Below are 21,409 nucleotides of genomic sequence, written 5' to 3'. Positions count from 1 at the left end.
CCAGTGAGCTATTTATTCTATGGGGGTACTCCAGTACAGCCTCTTGAATTATACGGTATCTCCCAGCCCTTTCACAACTGGCACTTTAAGTACGTAGCCCTGTTGTTTATGTTCGACAGTTCGACACGAAGTATATCCAATTCCTGCATGAGAGCATAAAAATAACGCAGCGCCCGCCATCCAGAGAGCATAGACCTTAAGCCAATATTAAACATTGCGAACGACTTGGCAGAAAGAAAATGCCTTTAAATGTTTTCATTCCCATGTGAAATTAATTTCTCATTTGAGCAGTAATGGTTCCACCTTTGCCGGTCCGTTACTGCATATGGCAACATTGTGAGCTTTGTTTTTCGCAAAGCAAGTGTAGCAGTATATTTGGTTCCCCCAGAAGTCAGATGTATGTAATTCTAGTTAGTCTTGGAGGATGGTTGAGACACAAGTTTCACATTCATGAATGCTGTAGTTTAAATTGTAACATATGCAGCTGGACCACTTTTAACGCTCAAAACCAGTATTAATTAAACCTAGTATTAATTGAAGCATTAAGAACAAGATGTGTCTTGCAGAGCAGACGTGATGACCTCTGCTATGCCATATGTGGTACTGTGCATGGTGTGCTGTGTGCGCTGCATGATGGGCATCATCCAGTACACATTGTGCTGTGTGATGTGTTGTGTGCAGTTTTCATTGTGTTGTGTGCTATGTGTGATATGTTGTGTGGGCAGTACACATAGCTAAAAAAAAACTCGTACAATTGAACTAGTGTTTGCGAAATATCCCAATGCAGAAATATTGTCCTGAGACTCGGTGAGGATTTCCAGTGTGGACAAGAATCCAAATAATCATAAATAGGTGCCCCAACAGCCTATAAGGCTTCATGGTAAATCTTGGTCTATGTGTGCTCATGTATGCTTGTTATATGTGTGGGGAGCGGTAGTGTAGCGGTTAGCACGCTGCGCTACAAACCTGGTGACCCGTATTCGATTCCCATTCACGGCCAACACCAGTGACGATTATCTGAACTGGTCTTGGGCCTCCCCTAGGTCTATTCAGCCTCAAATGACTACCTGGTGAGGTGTGTAAACATCGCCACTAGGGAGACAAAGGCGGCTGGGTGTGGTGCTGGCCACCCACCCCCTTGTGTGCCGTGCTGGCTTTCATAGGTGTTCGCGAACAGCACTTGCCCCGCCAGTTTGTTAAGGCTACATGGGGGATCTTTGTCTTTGTTTTTTTTCAGTACACATTGTGTTGTGTGCTAATCGTGATGAGTATCATGCACGTCGTATGCTTTGCGTGATGGGTTGAGCACACATTGCATTGTGGTGTGCTGTTTCATTCGCTGCGTGTGCCGCGTATGCTGTTTGTGTGCGAGCAGCTCACCGGACTGTGTATATCGGCCTGCACGTGCCCTCGGGCAGACGCAGTCACCGGCGTCACCGACATCGGGGCCACCGGCACCATCACCGGCGACGGGAACGCGAGCGGGAGGCGAGCCAGGATGACGCCGAGTCATCTGCTTATGGTGCAGGAACATCCTTATAACTCTTTGACTCGCGTCTCCTTGACTCGCATTCTTATAGCTCGTGCGTCTCTCTTATTCATGACAATTTTGGCTATGAATGGGCCCTCTACCACTTTGGCATGTTATCTTATCAATGCAGAACCCAAATGTCATTAAATGAGGCTCGTGCCAATTTTAAGGAACATGAAAGACCACTATTTGAAGTAAAGCTTATGTTTGTATTGATGTGATATGAACAGAAATAACTTTGAAGATTTATTCACATTCAAATTATTTAACTACCTTTGAGCAGATGTTCAAATAATTTCAGGTTGTGGCTGTGTGTAATTGATATACATCACCGCAACTTGTCAAGCCTCAGTGGAAACAAAACTGCAACCGCATTTGGAGTGATGTATTTTTTATTTTTTTCTGATTATTTATGTCTGTCTTGTGTATTTTACTCTATTGTGATGGTTACTATCTCCCATGATTATTTTCGCTATTGTATTTCATTAATAACATTTTATTCATCCAAACTGCTGCTAATTGCCAATATAACAATTTCTATATCCTCCAGGATATTATTAGGTTTGGCTGTTTGGGATATACTCTATGTATGAATGTCATTTCTGTATTTGCCTTTATTATATAGAAGCTTAAAAATAAACTTTTCATTTTATTTACACGGATAATCTCACTGCCTATGTAAAACCACCAAAAACAAAGATAGTTTGCAAAATTACATTGATCCACACTGAATGGTACTGCTCGTTTAAAGTACAGTAGGCCACGTGGTGGCATGGGGTTACAATATCACACGACGGGTATGTTTCACAGAGCTGGCCGCTATACTAGGTTGTAAATATTATTTTGGCTTATGCAATGAGTTTTTGTTATCAAAACATTTCAAGGTCAAAATAGCTGCGTGCTACATAGGCGCCAATGGTCCGCTACCTATTTTCTATACGCCAAGGTGTCCATGGACTGAGAACCTAAAAAACGTGTTAGCGGTGTCCATTATGATGGAGAGTGTGAATTATTTCGAGCCCTGTTGTGCAGCCGCTGGTCTAGGCCACTCGGCGGCTCCTTGTGTGGGCGACACATGGGCAGCTGTGCTCCGTTCGGTGGAGCTGTCACCAGGAGAGACAGGAATGAGAGCCACAGGCCGTGAGATGAATGTAGTGAGGACCTTAAGGTGTTCTGCAGCAGAGAAAGGGCATTTGCTCACCTAAGGGTATCGTGTAATTGCGTCGATGGTTTGTGAAATATAGCCGAAGGTCAGTTATTGCATTTTGGTTGTGTGCAGAAAAAAAGTCTTTGTTGCAATCTGCAATGGGGAAAAAATGTGTAGATAAGTAAATGCTTTGGAGAGAGCTTAATAATAGGCTTTCATGTTTTCTTTCAATTGATTTTATTTTCATATTATTGGCTTTGAGTAAATATAACATTGGGGTTTTTAAATGGTATTTTCAGGACATGTACAAGCTTTAGCTAGCTTGATGTAATTTTTCAGTTCATGTGACAGAGTAATCTTTTCCACCTAGTTACTTCAATTAACAATAACATGAAAATATGTCATTCAGTTAAATTCAGTCCGTTTATTTTGATAATATTTTGATACTCAGGGACACTCCTAAAATGAAGCTATTGTTCATAGAACAGATAAGAACCCTTTTTATATTTTATAGCACATCAAATGTTTCTCCTAATAATTATCCATTATTTTATGGGAAACTCGACAATTGCATGTTGCACATTCTTTAAGCTGTCAATCTGGTACCAATGATATCATATTTGTTAAAATATTCTGTATCGCCTTGTAAAATATTAAACTTGTACACAAACAAACAAACGGAGATATTCGTATGGTAAAAACGCATTTATTTATAATATGCATGCAAATATATCATCAAAGTTGAATGTATACCCACTGTTGCGTGGGATTTGTGTCCAAACAGAATAAATGTACCCCGGTGGGAGATGCTGGTAGAGACCCATGATGGCACAATCGGAAGATCGTTAGATAAAATCGCAGTTTGGGGTTTAACTCAGTCCATCATCCCTGCAGAGTTGACAAAATTAGTTGGAACTACTTTGTGGGAATTTAACAGTGATTGACCTCTGTTAATTTGTCTGGCCGCTAATATAGGAATGTGGAATTTCCACCACTATTGCGGTGGTCCCAATTGGAGACGAGCACTGTCCTAATGTTATTTTGGATAGGGAGTCTCCTTTAGCTTTGACTGGTTTTGAGCGTGAGCATCTGGACAGTGGGCTAACGAGAGCTGGTGCCTGTGCGGCGCCGTATAGATACGCCGTCGCAGCGTGTGCAGTTCATCCTGGGGACAGAGGATGATGACGAGGAGCATATCCCTCACGACCTTTTCACCGAGATGGACGAGATCTGCATGCGCGACGGAGACGAGAGCGAATGGAGGGAGACTGCCCGGTACCACTCTCACTGCGTGTCTTCCCTTATTGCCTAACATGACTAATGGGCCAGAGAAAACATTTTGTAAAAAATAAAACCAGGTGTTTACAGGTTCCTTGCCGATTTGTCTGCTACGGTTGGCTACGTACGGTGCGGAAGAAGTTCAATATGCATACATATATTGTTGCTGGTGATGTGCTGCAATTTTGCTCCGCTCTACCCTCCTTTTAAAGGTGGTTAAAGTTTGAGGAAGACGTGGAGGATGGTGGGGAGCGCTGGAGCAAGCCCTACGTGGCCACCCTGTCGCTGCACAGCCTCTTTGAGTTGCGCAGCTGCATCATGAGCGGCACGGTCATGCTCGACATGAAGGCCAGCACATTGGATGAGATAGCAGGTTGGCTTTCTAAGTATCCACCCCTTTGGATTAATTTGAGTTCGAAAATCACAGTGGCTTTCTTTTCTATTATAATATTTATGAATTCATTCACTGTTACACACCAATAATTTAACAAAAGCTATGTGATGGAATTTTATGTGTGGACTCGTCTTATTTTCATTACATGATTTGCATTAAGTAGTGAGTTGGAAATTTTCAAAATAAGCTAAGGTTCGGTGTATTTTGGAGATTCAGGAAATGACAGACATTATACAAATTATATATTTAGTTTATGCTGATGAACGTAACGTCTAAAGGCCTGCAATGTAAATAGCCAGTGCCTTACTACTCATCTTTGTTGGTGATCCTGAGTCGGCACGAAGCTGCACTCAACTTATTGACTTTGGAGAAATGATAGTTGAATTATTACTCCCTTACCAGGATTTGAATTTATGTTCTTTTGATTTTAAGGGGAGTGCTCTGCCACAACACCTGGTCAAATGTTTAGTTTTGATCGGCTCAGTAAAAATATTGTAACGCTACGTCTATTTTATTTACTGATGAGAGTTGCCGCAAAACAGTTTTGTCTTTCAAGAGGAACATTGTCAATTACGGTATAAGGCAAGCTGGTGGCACCCTCCTTCCCTATAACATGAGGCAGATAATACTGGTAGGAACCTCCTGGTTACACCAGCCCACAGGAGATTATTGTGTCCGTCCGTCGTGCAGGGAGGGGCTGGGTGGGGAGGGAGGGGCTGGGTGGGGAGGGGAGGGAGGGGAGGGTGGGGCTGGGTGGGGAGGGAGGGGCTGGGTGGGGAGAGTGGGGCTGGGTGGGGAGGGGAGGGGCTGGGTGGGGAGCGTGGGGCTGGGTGGGGAGGGGCTGGTCACCCCGTGTTGCCCTTATAAAACTCAACGTTTAACCTACTCATGCCGGCTTGTGCCCGCCCTCACAGTCGGCCATATTTGCGGAATACACCACGCCGCCGTTGACCCTGGCCATTGACCGAGCAACCCAACGTTCCTACCAGCTCCCTCCGCAGGAATGTGTTTCATTCCCATAGTAATGAGCAGAGTTTTGGAAGTGGGGTTGCACCTGCCAGCACACACTATAGACACTCGTTTGTTAACCCGTATGATCTGGGTCTGTCCTGTCACCTGTCATTGAGCCTTTGCTTACATCATGTAAGTCTGGCACAAACACTGGTGGCTTCACAATTTATAGTGACACCTAAGAGTTATTTTAAGGTTGCTTGGGGTACAAAAACAACATTTTTTTATCACATCTTTAATAGTTTAGGAAATGTATTAATGCACATTTATAATACTACTGTTAATAAATTAACATGGCATTTTGGTAAAATCAACATTGTTTATTGTCAGAATAATTAATTTGTATTATGAGTTGCGTAGTTATAAATCTCTTTTTCACAGATGTCCCCATAAGCAACATCCTTATGCTCTCAGTAGTGTTAGTAAACCGTCAGCCAATTCCCGGTCACTTCAGCTGTCATCGAGAGTACGTCCGCCAAGGAGATGAAGCGATGAAATTCGTTTTTAATACAGGTGCTAGGTGGATTATTACACCTCAGGATTGTAAGGTGGTGGCTGGCGGCTTGACGGGAGACCTTAATCCAGCAGTGGAGAGACCACGGCTGATGATTATGATGAGGTTGTCTAACTGGCATGACGCACTTCCCTTGCCTGCGGGGCACGGCATCGGTCGCATCCGGTCGTTAGGTGTGTTTACTTGACGCGTGGCTGGCGTGCTGTCTTCATCCTGTGCAGTACGCATTCATTGGCGGTGCGGTCGTGGGTTTACAAATGAAAGTGTGCGCAGGCTCTGATGCAGTTCTGACAGTGGTAATAATGTCACGATCTCGGCATGATGAGATGCAGTTGCATGTCAGGGAGGCAGACGATTGCCTAAAACCTAAATAAATATTCCGAAAGACTTCCGTTGCCTGATCTTCTGTGCGCTTTAGTAATTATAATAAGTGCACAAGTAAATAAACATGTATTTCATTTATGCTGATTGATAAACCTTTCCAGGGAAACTAATAACATTACTGTAGTACTGTACGTGTTCACCCAGAGTCTTTGCACTTTCTCTGGCGGGGGGTGGTCCTGCTTAAAATATTTGTCAAATTTATTTTTGAGCATTCTTTTCTGTTTGGGAAGAAATCGGAGTGCTAAGAGAAAACCCATACATGCAAGTTGATAACATTCAAAGGTCACACAGACAGTTCAATAGCCGGTGTGCTATACTCCCTGCTTCCAGCAGTCTTGCTGCCCTGACATTGGGGAAAACCCATGCAGATGGTTTTGATGTGAGCTTCACAACAGATACATGACTTCATAATCAACGTTTTTGGGTTTAGATCGCGTTATTTATAAATGTGTCGTAACCCTCCACCACCCGACACGGCCAATCAGTAAAAATGTGTCACGTTGACAAAAGACAAATTGTTCACTGCTTTAGCCCACCAGTGTGTTGAAGCCACAACATTTACAATTTGAGTACGACGTTTCGCTGGTAATTGCATCCAGCATCATCGGGCAATTCGCCAGAATGGTGAGGCTCTGCTGTGTCTCCCGTTCTTATATAGAGCAGCAGCAGGGTGACGTCATCATTAACTCATTAACTCATCAGGTGCAAAGATTCAAGGGGGGAGTGATTGTAATTGTATACTAGATTAGTAATCAGGCTGTTGTTACGATGCGAGTTGTATATTAGTAATCATTTGGAATGTGTTTTATTGTGATTATGCTACATTAGTAATCAGTTAGTGTTTGTTTCCCTTATAAGGAATTGTAATGTATCTTATTTAATAATACGCTTCCAGGCCGCACTAAGCCTGTAGCTGTCTGAGCGATTAAAGTTATTTCTGTTTCTCTCAATTTCAATCGATTCTCTAATTAGTCTTTGCCAGTAGTAACTAGTTTTACACAACACTTCCACGTTGTCAAAATCAATTGAGTGTCCCTGTTGGCATGCATGTTCTGCCACTGCCGACAGTTGTGTTTGTGATAGTTTAATATTTCTCTGGTGTTCTTTTAGTCTTACACTAACGTTACGCCCTGTATTGTCCAATATAGCATCTGCCACATACACAATTAATCCGATATACACCTTCTGTTGATAATTTAGATAATTCGTCTTTAGTGCATGTTACTAGTTGTTGAATTTTGTGTACTGTACCAAATCTTACTGTAATGTTTTGCTTTTGCAAAACACGGGCTAATTTGTCAGTTACTCCTGAGATAAATGGTATTTTTATTGTTTTAATAATCTGATCGCTTTCAGCAGTGTTGCTTTGCGATCGTGATTTGGCTTTTAGTGCTCTGTTAATTTGAGCATTATTGTAGCCATTCTGTCTTAGTGCTTCTTTAACATGTTTAATCTCTCTCACTAGACTTTCACCATCTGACACTGTTTTAGCCCGATGTATGAGCGTCTTGATAAGAGAGGATTTCTGAGCTGGGTGATGATGCGAATCTGCATTCAGATAGGCATCAGTGTGCGTTTGCTTTCTGTAAACGCTGTGTGTTATTTTACCATTTAGGCCATGCCCAAGTAAAATATCCAGGAACGGGAGTGTGTTATTCACCTCCATTTCCATGGTGAACTGAATGGTCGCGAAAGCCTACGTGTTAAACAGATACATGACTGCTCTGAAGAGGGAGCATTGTGTTAAATGTTATCCCGTTTGCGTATTATGAGAAGAAAATTTGTAAACAATGTATATTACCTCCTATAACATGGATCAGACAGATGGACATTGACAAAGAAAATGGGAGAAAATGGAAAAGTGTGCAAAAGAAGGATGTTAACACTCATTAATTGGCCTATACCACCTTAATATATAGGGGACTGCAGAGCTTGGCGCCAGCTCGTGTCGCAAGTTAAAATTATTACAAGAGATTCATTTTTTAATTGACATTGCGGGATGGGAATCGCAGCACACGTATCCAGATAAGATATGCACGGTACAGGCATTATATTGACTGTTAAGAAGAATTAGTGGGCTTGGGCAAGATGCTTCGTATAAAAAATGATGGCTGGCAGTCGAGACTAATAAGGAATGCCAACCAAGAGAGGGAACGTGCCAGAGAAGCTGTAGTGATGAAATTGGTTCTTGCAGGAGTTAGTTGGATTTTTTCATTGCGAGACTGAGAGATGCCAATAGATTGTGCATGTCTTCATCCAGGAGTGGATAGATCATGGTTGGCTCGGATAATGATGAGGTAATTTACGTACCTATATATACCCCCTGAGTTTGTGTTGCTCCACGTGCCCTACTTTGACTGTTAGAGCATCAGTTATCTCCTTAAGAGGACAACCAAGGTGATAAGTGGGTGAATTCAATGTGGGCAACAAGCCACTGTTTACTCACTGTACTACGAATTCCAGACAAGCTACATGCTGGATTTTAAGCAGCTTAAGTTTCAGCCAGCTTAGTGATGCTGCTAGAACGTTTTACTCGTGAACAGGGGCGGTTTCTTCATTAGGGCGATTGGGCGACGCACCACCAATGTCATTCAACCACAGAGTCATGCTAACCGTCACTGTCAGCCTCTGGATATAGTCCAATCAGCGTCATGTCACGTTCTGTGGAGTACCGCCTCTTTTTGGGCGATTTCACTACGGCTGAGAATCGCCCCGAGTGGCCCCATAGACTTACATTCAAAGATGTTTTTTTTCGAACGGGGGCGCTGCAATGCATTCTCTATGGCTTCCGGGAGGGCATGCACTAACATGCTTACGTCATCATACGTGCTAACGTCATCATATGTAAGCACGTTTCATCCAACAATATAATTTATCGCCACCTAGTGGAATCTTTAATAAAATAAATTTGAGTGGTTTGTTTTAATAGTGAGTATATAAACAAACAAGATGTATTGTAAGAGTCACTTTATTTTTCATTAATATTAAAGAAGTGAAGTTGCCTTTACATGCTTAAGCTGTTAATGTATTCATTGCATGGGTGGACCTTATCCTTATTAATCATCCAGACATTTGCCCCCCCTGAGAGATTTTGCAGGAGCCGCCACTGCTCGTGAAAGTTTTTGATTGTTACGGTTTCATTTACAGAGTTCTTGGCTTACATTTGGAAGGTTGTGTGAGTTTCATTTCCAGCCAGCTTTTCGACTTGATACATTATCTCTTTCGGGGTATATAAATCGAGTTCTGCTTCATCAAAATTCAACAGCTGTTATGGTACAGAGAGATTTGCCCCCACCATAAGAATGTGGAATTTTCACCACTGGTTCAGGGGCGCATACGCAGATGAGTGAGCAACACAGCAAAGTAATTTGAGTAAGGAAACGCCAAAAGAAGTTGACCTTGCCAAGGAAAATGCATATATTATATGCCCAGGCCCTTAGGCCATTTCAAATATGAGGGTTAGATCACTGCTTTTTATAATGTTTGTTCTATACACCTGGCAACGTTTGTACAATGAGAAGCCACTGTAAACACTCACTATTTACTACAATCTGAGGACTGCACCTAACATCAATATGCTTGCATATGTGTTTACACAGGTATTGTTTCGGATGTTTTTTAAAAATAAAATTCACTCCCTCTCCCGTTATCGCGGCTGGCACAACTGCATGCCAAGAATGTCTGGTGATTGGACCCATGCCTGTGGGCCTTTGCCAGTCTTCTGAAAGGCACTTGCCACTGCCCACTTTGTCTCTTCACACTCTGCTAATCTGCTGTTTTCTTCTCTGCGCTTAACCAAAGTGTCATCAGATGCACGTGTTGCAGAACAAAGCCACAGCAGCTGGCTGGCTCATGCCGCATCGCCCTCCAGTGTGGTGATCGGTCCAGTTGGCACGAAGTCATTCTTAATTTCATCGATTTGAAATCGATTCTTATGCTCCTTATAATACATCAAATCACATTTAAGATTTTATGGTTTCCTTATGTATGTGTAGTGACATCGGGGATGTCACTGTATGGTGCCGGCCCGAGAGGGCCGTGGCGTGCGATGTCCCTACATCGTGGACAGCACCGGGTGGGTTGCTGTATGAGGCCGGCTCTAGCACATCACGGCGTGTTATCGCGTACACCCCGTAGGCGGGTGTAGTGCCAGCCCTAGCGGGGCTTAGTGAGCGCTGGGATAGCGCGGGCACCACGCACAGCGTGTAGTGCGGGCTCCCACAAGGGGGAGCGGGAGAGTGTCAGCCCAAGGGCAAGGTTGCCCCGTGCCATGGCACTCTAGTTGACCCCGTAGACACATGATCTGGAGTGTCCACAGAGGGCCCCAGGTGGGGGGGCTAGGGGGTGATCACGTGTCCGGGGAGAGCTCTCGAGAGGGATCGGGAGGGAGCTAGTACGCTCGAAGGCGGGCGGGGCCTGGGCGGAGCGGCCCCGACCCGGGAGGATATAAGGTGGGTCCCTAAGAGGGACCGGGGTCGCTGCATTCTACAAGCTGGAAGCTCTACGGCCTACGAGGCACCAACATGTGGTCGGGGACCCGAGTGAGGGTCTTATCATTCGTAGCTATAACTCCTACTCATAGAGTAGTTAACTGGGTGGTCACCACCCTAGGCTGTATCTGGTGAAGGGGCAGTTACCCCTTTGTGTTAACGGGTTGATGTTACAATAAAAGTGTTGCCTCTAAAGAACAACGTCTGCGACTCAGTTGGACTCACTACATATGTATTTTGAACGTATTTCGCACTTTACCTAGCCAACTATGCATATATGCTAAGATGCCTTTAGCCTTCTACAACTATGTAGCAGTAGAACAAGATGAGACAAACTTTGGACACATGACAGCAAATTGAGACAAATTCCTCTTCATTGACGTGTGCAACTAACACCTAAAAATTAATTGAATTGCGGTGGAGGTGAATCGTTTTGTGAGTATAGTCCAAATTAAAATCGCAAGCAATCGCACAGCACAGTAATTAATCTATTTATAGTTGCCTTGATTATCATTTGGCCTCTCCTGTTATACTCTTTTTAATTATGCGGTGCTCTGGCGGCGTTATTTGACTCATCCAAATCATAGATTGTTTTCAAGTTGATCAAAACGAGTGCTACTTTGTGGCAGGTGAGCAGTTATCTTATTCTAGAGATGGTGATCTCTGCCACAGAAATGTGGAACATCCACGAGTAGCTCAGGACTGCCGGCAACATGAGTTCCATCAAAACACTCCTTTGGCACTTCTAGATAGGTGAGGATTGTTGGGCGGGAAGGCTGGCCCGGGTGAAACAACAACATGGAAAATGCAATCCAACTGTAAATTAGGCTAAACACATGCATTGGTTAACAATGTAGAAGGGGGGTGGAGACACCATTTGTCGTGTTTTTGTTTCTTAAAGTATTCGATTTGCTTCCCGAGATGTTTGCAGCCACATCAACACCTAGTCGCTAACCCTCGGCAAGTGATAACGAAACCAGAGTGCACCTAAAAATATTTGTATTTTTTCACACGCGCGGTTAATGTGCAGCCCGGCTAATCCACTCGCAAATAATAGTTCAGTGTCATATCAGAAACTTGGCTGACACTGCCTCATGACTGCGTCCCATCCGCCGCCCCGCAGACATGGTCCTGGACAACCAGGTGTCGTCGGGCCTGCTGGACGAGAACGTACGCGACCGAATGCGCGACGCGCTGCTCAGGAAACACCGGCACCAGAATGACAGCAAGCTCAGCAACAAGATCCCGATCGTGAGGTCGCTGGCCGACATGGGCAAGAAGTACTCGGATGTTCACGTTCAAGACAAGAATGGTGAGACTTTCTGCCGTTTGCTTTTTCCGCTTGGGCTGGGATTCAAAGGGGACGTTGGGCCGCCGCATGCGATTCAAAAGTCACTACCTTGCCCGTCATCTCTGGTGCAGGGTACTATGTGTGCCAAATTTCCCATTTGTGAAAATGTACTTTATCTAGGAAGGTTTAATTACCATTTTAAAGCTCTTTGTCAAGACAGCACTGTGGGAAGAAACCATGGTGGCCAGAAAACCCTACACATATGATAAGATAGTGCTCAGAATTGTGTAATGATAGGTCAGCAGTCTGATGTGCTGTACTCTCTGGTAGAATAGCATGTGAAGTTCACTTTGGTTGCATATGATCATTAATCAGATCCTAAAGAGTACTGTGGAAATGGAGTTTGGAAAACTGAGACTTTTCTGCCTTTCATTTAAAGTCTCTGGAGTAGACTATTTTGGCTCTACAATTGTATTGTTTATGTGTAGTGTTGTGGATTCGGGAGACGTCGGAGACGGTTCTTGGAGGCAACACTATTTATTAAATCACCTCGCTCGGCAGTACAGCCCCAGAACACTCAGGGTTACGGTCCTCCTACACCACTGTCTGGGGAGGTACTGCCTCCGGGCTAACGTGCCCTAACACAGGACTACTCTCAGGGTCCTCCGGCTATGGGTGCCTAGGGGGAGGCTATTCTAACTCGCCCTAGCCAGGGTGCAAGTTCCGACCACTGACCCACTGGACCCGGCCCTGACAAGGACGTCGGGCCAGGGGTTCCCAGGGCCTCACCACTGAGCCACACAGAGTCCCGGCCCTGATAAGGACAGCGGGGCTAGGGGTCTCAGGGTCCTATCTAGCTGGTCTTCGGCTTCTGTCTTCAACTGGTCCCGAGCCTGTAGAAAGGTCCGCCTTTTATCCACCTCCCAACCGAGGGGCGGGGTCCCGGGGGATCCTAGGACACCCCGCAGCCCCCACCCATTGGGAGGGGCCCCGGGGAATCCCAGGATACCCCACAGCCCCCTCCCCCCGGGAAGGGCCTCGGGGGATCCCAGAACACCCCACAGCCCAGTTACTCCCCTACATATGTAAGGAAACCCTTTCTAGTGTAACATTTCCTTTAGTTTACATTTTTTTTATACTTTGTAGCATTTATATTTTCGATACTTTCATTGTATTTGACTTGCGAATTTGTGTCAGTGCTTTACCATCTTTCATGTCTGTCCTTCCCAAGTTCCCTTGCTTGTCAGCTCGTATTTCGGTTGCTCATTAAACTTCGTCGTCTGCCCCCTTCTTTTCTTTTCGCCCGTTCCCCCCTCTGTCGCTGTTCTCTGTGCATTAGACGAAGCGGGCCTCTTAGCCTTTAGACACTCGTCGCTTACTGCGTCTCGCCTCTCCTTGATCCTTGGCTCTCTGAAGCATCACGGCTCGACACCGAGCAGCCCGAGCTCGGCGCCAGGCAGCCCGAGCCCATCGCGTGGTGGCACGCCGCCGGCATCGCCCATCAGCCACAGTCCACAGTCCCCGTTACTTTCGCCCGACTGGACCGCCAAGACTCTCACTGATAGGGGCCACAAAGAGGGCGGCTTCTTGCCCAGCCACGCTGACGTTGCCCCCCTGGTTTTCACATTTGATAAGATCCCATTGGAAGCTGACAGAGGCGATGGTGGTGAAGGATCCTCTGAGCAGCATGGCCATTTGCCACCTCCCGATCGGTATGGCAGTACTTGCGAGACTTACGACAGCGGTGACTGGAAGTCTCCATTGCCTTCTCCGGTGGACCACATTCCAGATGTCGTTATCCACCCTCCAGAAGACGATTCTACAAATCAGGAGATGGGTAGGGGAAGCATGGTGGTGGGAGCATGGTGATGCGGTGCTCATATTTAGTAAATTGCCGTGATTCAAGGTACTAACACATTCAGTGATTGGTGTGCAATTATCCTGGCTTGGTTAGCTATTTTGTTTTGAACCTAACAACATACTAATATTGTTGGTAATTTGATGTGGGTGTCTTGTGATGATGTTGTTGTATTTATAAATTAAATACACTCATATGATCAAAACAGATCATGTAAGACTGTGTACAAAAACTCAACTTCTGTAGCCATGCAGAGTGAGATGCTATGAATTCAGAGGCAGGTTGCATCTCACATGTTAACCTTTAAAATATAATTTTCTGAACACATACCTTTTAAACTTTGAGGCAGCAGCTGAAAAACAAACACCATGAAGTGCACGATTTGGGGCCACCAATACAAAGGACCCTGCAGTTGCAACAATTTGGTGTGTACTGCTGAGTCACGGTGGATTATCTTACAATATGCCTGGTGGGTGTATCTGATAGGGCTGGAGCTCCTGTAAAGGGATACGGCGGGTGGGAAGCTTGATCAAAGAGTGGCATTTGGTTAAGGTTTCACGGCAACATGGGAACAGTGTTTGCCTTGTAACTTAAAATGCCAAGCCATGTAGGAAGGTCGGGGAGAGTGGCCAACATGCATCGATTTAGTATGAAGATTTTGTCGAAGGAATTATTCATAGCGACAGCTTCACCTGAGTGTGCATGTGTGTCACCTTAAATGTGGTAGCATGCCTTTAGAATCTTTGCTAAATCTCCAAACCTTGACTGAACTGCAGAGGGGCAATGCAATGAAATGCCACAATTCAGGGTTGTGATTACTGGACACATGAGAATCGATTTTCTATGCAAATTGTACACAGTTTCCATGCTAGATTAACATTTCAGTTAACAACAAGAACAAACTGATACCAATGAAACTGGAAAAAAACACGAATGAGAAGATAAACAAAAGCTAAACAAAAATAATCAATTCTGAAATGGAATCGCCACACGGATCATGAGAGGTGGGTGATCGCACGTTTGTCTCCCGTGACTGAAACGTCCGTTTTGATGGCACTGCCCGCAGGCCACCTCCTGTCTCCTCCGACCGTCCCCGGACAAACGGACGTGGAGGGCAGACAGCAGGGTGACTGCCGCCAGGGGGTCAGCCGTGATAACAGCAACATGGACTTCAGCAAGGTCAGTACAGTGGAGGGCCCTGGGGTCAACCCTTGCGGGGTCAACCCTTGTGGATGCCAGAGTGATTTGATTGGCAGCTGTGGAAGGATGGGATCGGTGCTTGTGGTGGATTAAATTGCGATTTAGGGATACGGTGTTGCACGCATTCTTCCGGTTTCAAATAATGGGTCAGATGTTTCCAATGTTTTTTTCAGTTATTGCTAATGATCCATGTTTTTTTTTTTATAACTTCAACATGAGAATACCTGCTTATTTTTCACTCCAGCACTTTTCCCATGTTGTGTCTATAAATGAATGTTTGTCTCGTGATTAACAATAATACGACTTACGCGGCTGTATTGGCAGTGGTGTAAAGCATGGACTAAAACCTTCCTTCATTAATAGTCCTTTACCAAATATATCCAGCTGACAAGTGTCTGTAGCAACTGTCACCATTCAGAACAAAGCTTAAAAACATTTATTGTCTGATAAAATCTGTACTTATGTTCACAAACACCTTAGGAGCTGAGCTGTTTTAGGCCCGTCATACATATTACTTTCCTTCCATCATTTGCTTATCATCATTATCACTAAAATCATAACGTTTATTTTCTCTTCTACTTGCGTGTCTTTCTGTTGCTGCTGCTGTTGTTGTGGGTGTCATTTTATCTGGGACATTATCAGCAAGCCGGCGCCGGTTGGCGTTGTGGCTGTGTGATGCCGGACGAGGGAAGGCCATGCCCCGCAGTAAGTCGTTCCTGCGGGGCTCAGCCGCCTCTCGCTCTGTGCGGTGCAGAGGCCGCCCATGCTCCTGTCGTTTCCACCAAGCGCCCATTACCTGTCCTTCACGCAGTGCCCTACCCCACTTCTCTCGTTATTCTTGTCTCCTAGTGCTTCCACTTGTTTTGAAACGGTGGTGTTTGCACGAAACAAACGTCTACTTGTTTGGAGGAACATATGCATTGTGGCATAATGGCATATGTTTCGGACAAGTGGCTTTTTGTTCCGAAAAATTTCACTCCTGGAAAGTGGCAAATGAGTCTTTAATGTGGCGAAAAGAAATTCAGTCTGCTTATTGAATTTCTTTCAGAGGTAGTTACAACTTTAGTGCTTGTTTGAGTGTGGTGTGTAATGTGTTTTTACTCGGGCTAGCTTTTAAGAGGCAATCGTCTAAAACCTAATTCAGATGTCGGTGTCCCCCTATAAGCAATGGCACAATGTTACCTCTGTTGACAGCCCTGAAGCCAGTGCTAGAAATTCGACATTAATACTGTGGGGACATCTCTCCATAGGACAACCACAAAGGAAGATGATGGCGGAACAGAGTAAATCTCCGACTAGGATTAGAACTCCCAATTGTCCGGCTGCGAATCGATCGCTGTAAATACAACTGACTCACTGCGCGTGATCCAGGTGGACCTGAACTTCATGCGCAAGATCCCCCCGGGGGCGGAGGCCTCCAACGTGCTGGTGGGGGAGGTGGACTTCCTGGAGAGGCCACTCATCGCCTTCGTGCGCCTCTCCCCGGCTGTGCTGCTGACAGGGATAACTGAGGTTCCCATCCCAACCCGGTACGGCAGGAAGCAGAATCTGCAGTGTACACGACTGCGTAGGTTTCCGCGGTTGTGCTGTACAGTACGAAAAGCTGTCGTTGGGCACAATGTCCAACGTTTTTCTCCATGTTGGGAAATGTTCAGATACTAAATAACATGAATAATATAAAAATGTAAAGAATGGTAGGTTTTTACCCTTTTAACTGGTACAAAACTGACACCTTTATTCAAGGCATCATGTTTGCAATGACCACAACACAAGTAGTCAATAAAGCAAACAAAAAGTAGCAACTCTGATAAGGATAATAATATGCACTGTCCTTGAAGTTGATTGGCCCACACCCGAGACGGCTTTCTTTAGAGCCTAGTCCCCATTGGTGTAGGGCCAGATGACACCAGAAGGCGTACAACTCAAAAACAGTGCAATATCAGAGTATTGAGAGTTCGGGGTAAACATTTAGGTGTCAGTTTTGTACCAGTTAAAAGGGTAAAAACCTACCATTATATTTTGCCACTGGTAAAAGAGATCTCATAGTCTAAATGTAAAGAATATTATATTATCACACTTAACTTGGACTTGCTGGTGTGTAACAATCTCCGAAGTGTGGAGACGCAGTTTACAAGTCTGTACATTTTTTGGGTTTTGGGAGTGATTTTTCAGTTCGTTTACAATATTTAATCCTGGCGTCACCAAAAAACTCCGGTATATATGTGGGACGGTACATTCACTCATGTTATTTGGAGGACACACTGTACACACCCACCCTGTGTATTCTTTGCGAGACATGCTCACCCCATCCCGTGCTGAGGCTGTACGTTAAGAATAGAACGGCTATGATGATAACTGCTCTCTCCTTGCACTTGAGTTGGCTTAGAGATTCAAGGAACCGTTTTTTTACAGTGGCTGTAGTCATGTGAATCACGTGCTTTCAACCACAACACCTTTTTATAGCCGGGCCCACCGCTCTATTTGTGTTTCTCAGCCCTGTGGAAAGCTCTACTGTTGTCCTGTGTGATTTAGTTGTCGAATCATGTTTAGAGAAATAATGGCCTCTGGTGCTTAAAAAAAAATGTTTATGCAAGAAAAGCCATTTATGATACAACTACAAATGTTAACATCTATATGGGGGAACAGCACACTTTTCAAATATTACGTACATTTACATCATGAGACCTCCTTTGCCAGTAGAAAATTATAATAATAGGTTTTTTACCCTTTTATCTGGCACAAAACTGACACCTTTTTACAAGGGATCATGTTTGCATTAACCACAATACCTGTGGTCAAAATGCAAACAAAAAACAGCACTGAAAATGTATGCATTGTCCTTGAAATTGATTGGTCCACACCAGAGACAGCTTCCTTTAGAGCGAGATAAAAGGGTTAAACACCTATTATTATGTACATTTATGGAGCTGTAAAAGCAATTTGTTTCGCAGTTGCCTGGTGCCTTTGTGCATTGCAGGATAGTGAAAAATCGCAACAGCTTGGGGATTCCTTCAACCAGCAGTTCATGGCTGAAATGCAAACAAAAAACAGCACTGAAAATGTATGCATTTTCCTTGAAATTGATTGGTCCACACCAGAGACAGCTTCCTTTAGAGCCAGATAAAAGGGTAAAAAACCTATTATTACGTACATTTATGGAGCTGTAAAATCAACTTGTTTCGCAGTTGCCTGGTGCATTTGTGCATTGCAGGATAGTGAAAAATTGCAACAGCTTGGGGATGCCTTCAACCAGCAGTTCATGGCTGATGATGATCTTGAACATTTACTATTTAATGTGGAAAGAGCTCCACCCCATGTTTTGTATGAATTTAGACTCTTTATTTTCCTATAATTTCAACAAAATAAAATCCCTCGCCACCGTCACCATTAATTATTCCTTACAATCCTACAGGTTTCTGTTCTTTCTGCTGGGGCCACCAGGCAAGGCCCAGCAGTACCACGAGATCGGCCGGTCCATTGCAACTCTAATGGCCGATGAGGTCAGCCTCAACCTTCATCAACAGTACCATCGTCATCTTTAGGGATTACAGGCATTACAGTGGTAACAAGTTTTCTTGCCATGAAATTGCGGGAGTAATAATGAGATAATGGTTTAATTCTTGACTGCCCATTACCCTGGTTGCCACCGATACACTTGGGCCAAACCCATCCCCAAACCTTTATAAATATTTTGCCTTCAGAGGCTAACTCCTTGCGACCGCTTGTGTTGTGATTGAAACGTCGTAGTTTTTTTTGTTATTTTCTTTGAACCTATTTACGTGACTTTACCGAAAGACCGAAAGAATATGATAATGATAATTTTTTATATAGTGCCCAATACCTTAGGGTGTTTCAGAGTGCTTTATATCACATCTCATCTAAAACGTTTGACCCCCATTGGAAGTTGTCCCGTTGGTGCTCAGTGATACATCACCTGGCCTGCCAATGGGCATTAGTCTGCCAGTAAGAGACGATTGCTATGTGTATTTCCAATTTAGTAGTTTGCAGATCATTTTGTCAATTTGAACATTGCGCCACTGTGAAGCAGATATTGCATGTTTCCTGTGATTAATACACCCAAAGTAAACAGCAATAAGTTGTCAACATGTTCTGATTAACTACTTGCTTTCTTTCTATCCATCATCACGATTCCCATTTGCCATCTGATTGATGTTGCGTATTATTGTATCTATGTTTTACAGCCATAGTGAACTATTATGGTTTAAAGTCTCTATGGGGTGGCTAAAAAGTTAGTTTACTGAGAAAATGTTGATGCATGACCTTGCCATTCGGAACTTGACCACGTACAGTTGTTTTGGATTATTTTGTTCACGTTTTTGTTGTTGCGGTAACCAGGTTTCTATGGTGTAACCAGGTCTGCATCGAAATGAGCATTTATTGCCCATAGGGTTTACCTCTGAAAGAATAAAACATAATAATACTTTGTGTCTATCTCAAGAAGCTAACTCTTGGGCCACCCTGTGTGTTACACACTTCTGGATCTCTCCGCAATTACGTACTTTAAAATCTTAATAATAGCAATTCCCTTTTTATCCAAGACACCCTCAATTGTATCTAAATATATTTTTAGAACTGTCCTTCTATCGTTGCAGACCAATATCTGTTTAATAAAATTTGCCATTTGGCCTCAGGAGGTTAGTTCCCAGAGGAAAAAAAAAATCGTAAAAAATGTAAAACACTCAAGTCTCTATTTGAATAGATCAGCAGCCTACTTGCTGCACTATCATCTAATATACACTTTTCTGTCTAAGCAGGTTGTAAGTACTAGATACATGATGGTGATATCTGCGTAATCCACCAACTTTGCTCTTAAAGTGCTTGATTATAGACCTGTGCCCGCCATGCCATTATATATTTGTTTTGTTGGAATTCACACAATGGTAGTGATCACATCTTCCCATGACCTCATCAGTCAGGGTCAGGTCAGTGGTGGGGAGGGAAGCTTTTGAAAAGTGATCAGTCTTTGATGGTTGATTACCGCAAGCTTTAAAAGAATGTAACGTAATCCTGCATTGGTTAATTCCAATGTAACATAGTCTTGATTGTCTTCATGATTACTTTTTTCATTATTAAAACTAATTCATTTCACCCGAGAAATAATGGCGCAACACCAATTCCATGTAATAATTTCCCAAGTTTACATGTTTCTTTAATTATTTTCCATTTTTTTAAGGCCAAGGTAATCCTAGAGGGGAATCCACCAATACACGCCAAGAAATGCAATATAATTACAAAATTAAAACAAAGTGACCGTACATGCTTACGATGCCAGCTGAACGGTCATCCGATTACAGTGACCAATCACTCATAATGCATTACATTACTTCACTTACACTGCACACACACGTGCGCTTTGCTGCTTGGCCTTGCCAGATTTTCCACGACGTCGCCTACAAAGCGAAGGACCGCAATGACCTCCTGGCGGGGATCGACGAGTTCCTGGACCAGGTGACGGTGCTTCCTCCCGGCGAGTGGGATCCCTCCATCCGCATCGAGCCCCCCAAGAGCGTTCCCTCCCAGGTAAATGCCCCCCCCCCCCCACCATACTCACACCACACCACAGTTGGTATGGGCCCCATACGGCAATCAAGCTGGAGAAGGAACTTTACCCAGATATTTCAGATCCCCACTGCTTGAGGTAATATTGTTTTATTACTTGGCTGTGCACCTGATATTTGGTGCGTTGCTGTTTCTTCCCCTCCTCTGGTACTGTTTCCTATAGTTTCTAATCTCATCCCCTCTGTTTTTATTTTTAATTAAATGAAATTTATTAAAGAAAAAATTAGCAGCGCCAGCTGTTGCCAATAGAGTTTTTTTCCCGAGTCCTTTAGAGAAAAGCTGCTGCTCACTTGTTAAATTATTTTCCTGGCTGGAGCTGGTTGTTTTTAATGTCCATGAGCAGATGGGTTTGTTGAATCCTTGTGGAGTCCTGGACTGGCTCTTGGTGAGTTCATCCTATTAGTCCTGCCTTCATATTTGATGAACACAGCATAGTTCTGTTAGGACAATGGAGGCAGGCGTTCAGGACTTTCCACCAGAGATGCTCTCAGTGGCAAACTGTGAAGTGGCATCTGCCTTAGGCGTTAACGCCAATGTCTTATAGTGACCCTAGAGATGTATATATATTCTTGGTTCTTTCGGTAAAGTCACGTAGAAGAACCAAGAATATGAATCCCTGCAGTTACGAAAGCTTTAAATCAAAAGATGTATATATACTCAATGTCGATGTTTATCCTCGTTGTGAGAATTGGTGTATAAACCAACATCACTATTTGGATAAAATAATTTTT

At 44.0% G+C, this 21,409-nt stretch overlaps 1 protein-coding gene across 3 annotated transcripts in view; it reads left to right on the top strand.

Moving 5' to 3' along the window:
* LOC144931520 (sodium-driven chloride bicarbonate exchanger-like) overlaps positions 1-21,409 on the top strand; it is a 70,227-nt gene that overhangs the window by 25,407 nt on the left and 23,411 nt on the right. For all 3 annotated transcript variants that reach the window (XM_078855462.1, XM_078855469.1, XM_078855479.1), the window contains exons 3-10: positions 1,376-1,522; positions 3,815-3,953; positions 4,169-4,329; positions 11,873-12,061; positions 14,965-15,077; positions 16,470-16,627; positions 18,511-18,598; positions 20,493-20,639. In XM_078855462.1, the coding sequence (XP_078711588.1) occupies positions 1,376-1,522; positions 3,815-3,953; positions 4,169-4,329; positions 11,873-12,061; positions 14,965-15,077; positions 16,470-16,627; positions 18,511-18,598; positions 20,493-20,639 (1,142 nt within the window). The remainder of the gene's footprint in view (positions 1-1,375; positions 1,523-3,814; positions 3,954-4,168; positions 4,330-11,872; positions 12,062-14,964; positions 15,078-16,469; positions 16,628-18,510; positions 18,599-20,492; positions 20,640-21,409) is intronic.

The sequence above is a fragment of the Lampetra fluviatilis genome, chromosome 1 (assembly GCF_964198595.1).
Source record: "Lampetra fluviatilis chromosome 1, kcLamFluv1.1, whole genome shotgun sequence".
Lineage (NCBI taxonomy): Eukaryota > Metazoa > Chordata > Hyperoartia > Petromyzontiformes > Petromyzontidae > Lampetra > Lampetra fluviatilis.
Note: the sequence above shows the minus strand (reverse complement) of the source record. Positions and strands in the feature narration are given on the sequence as shown.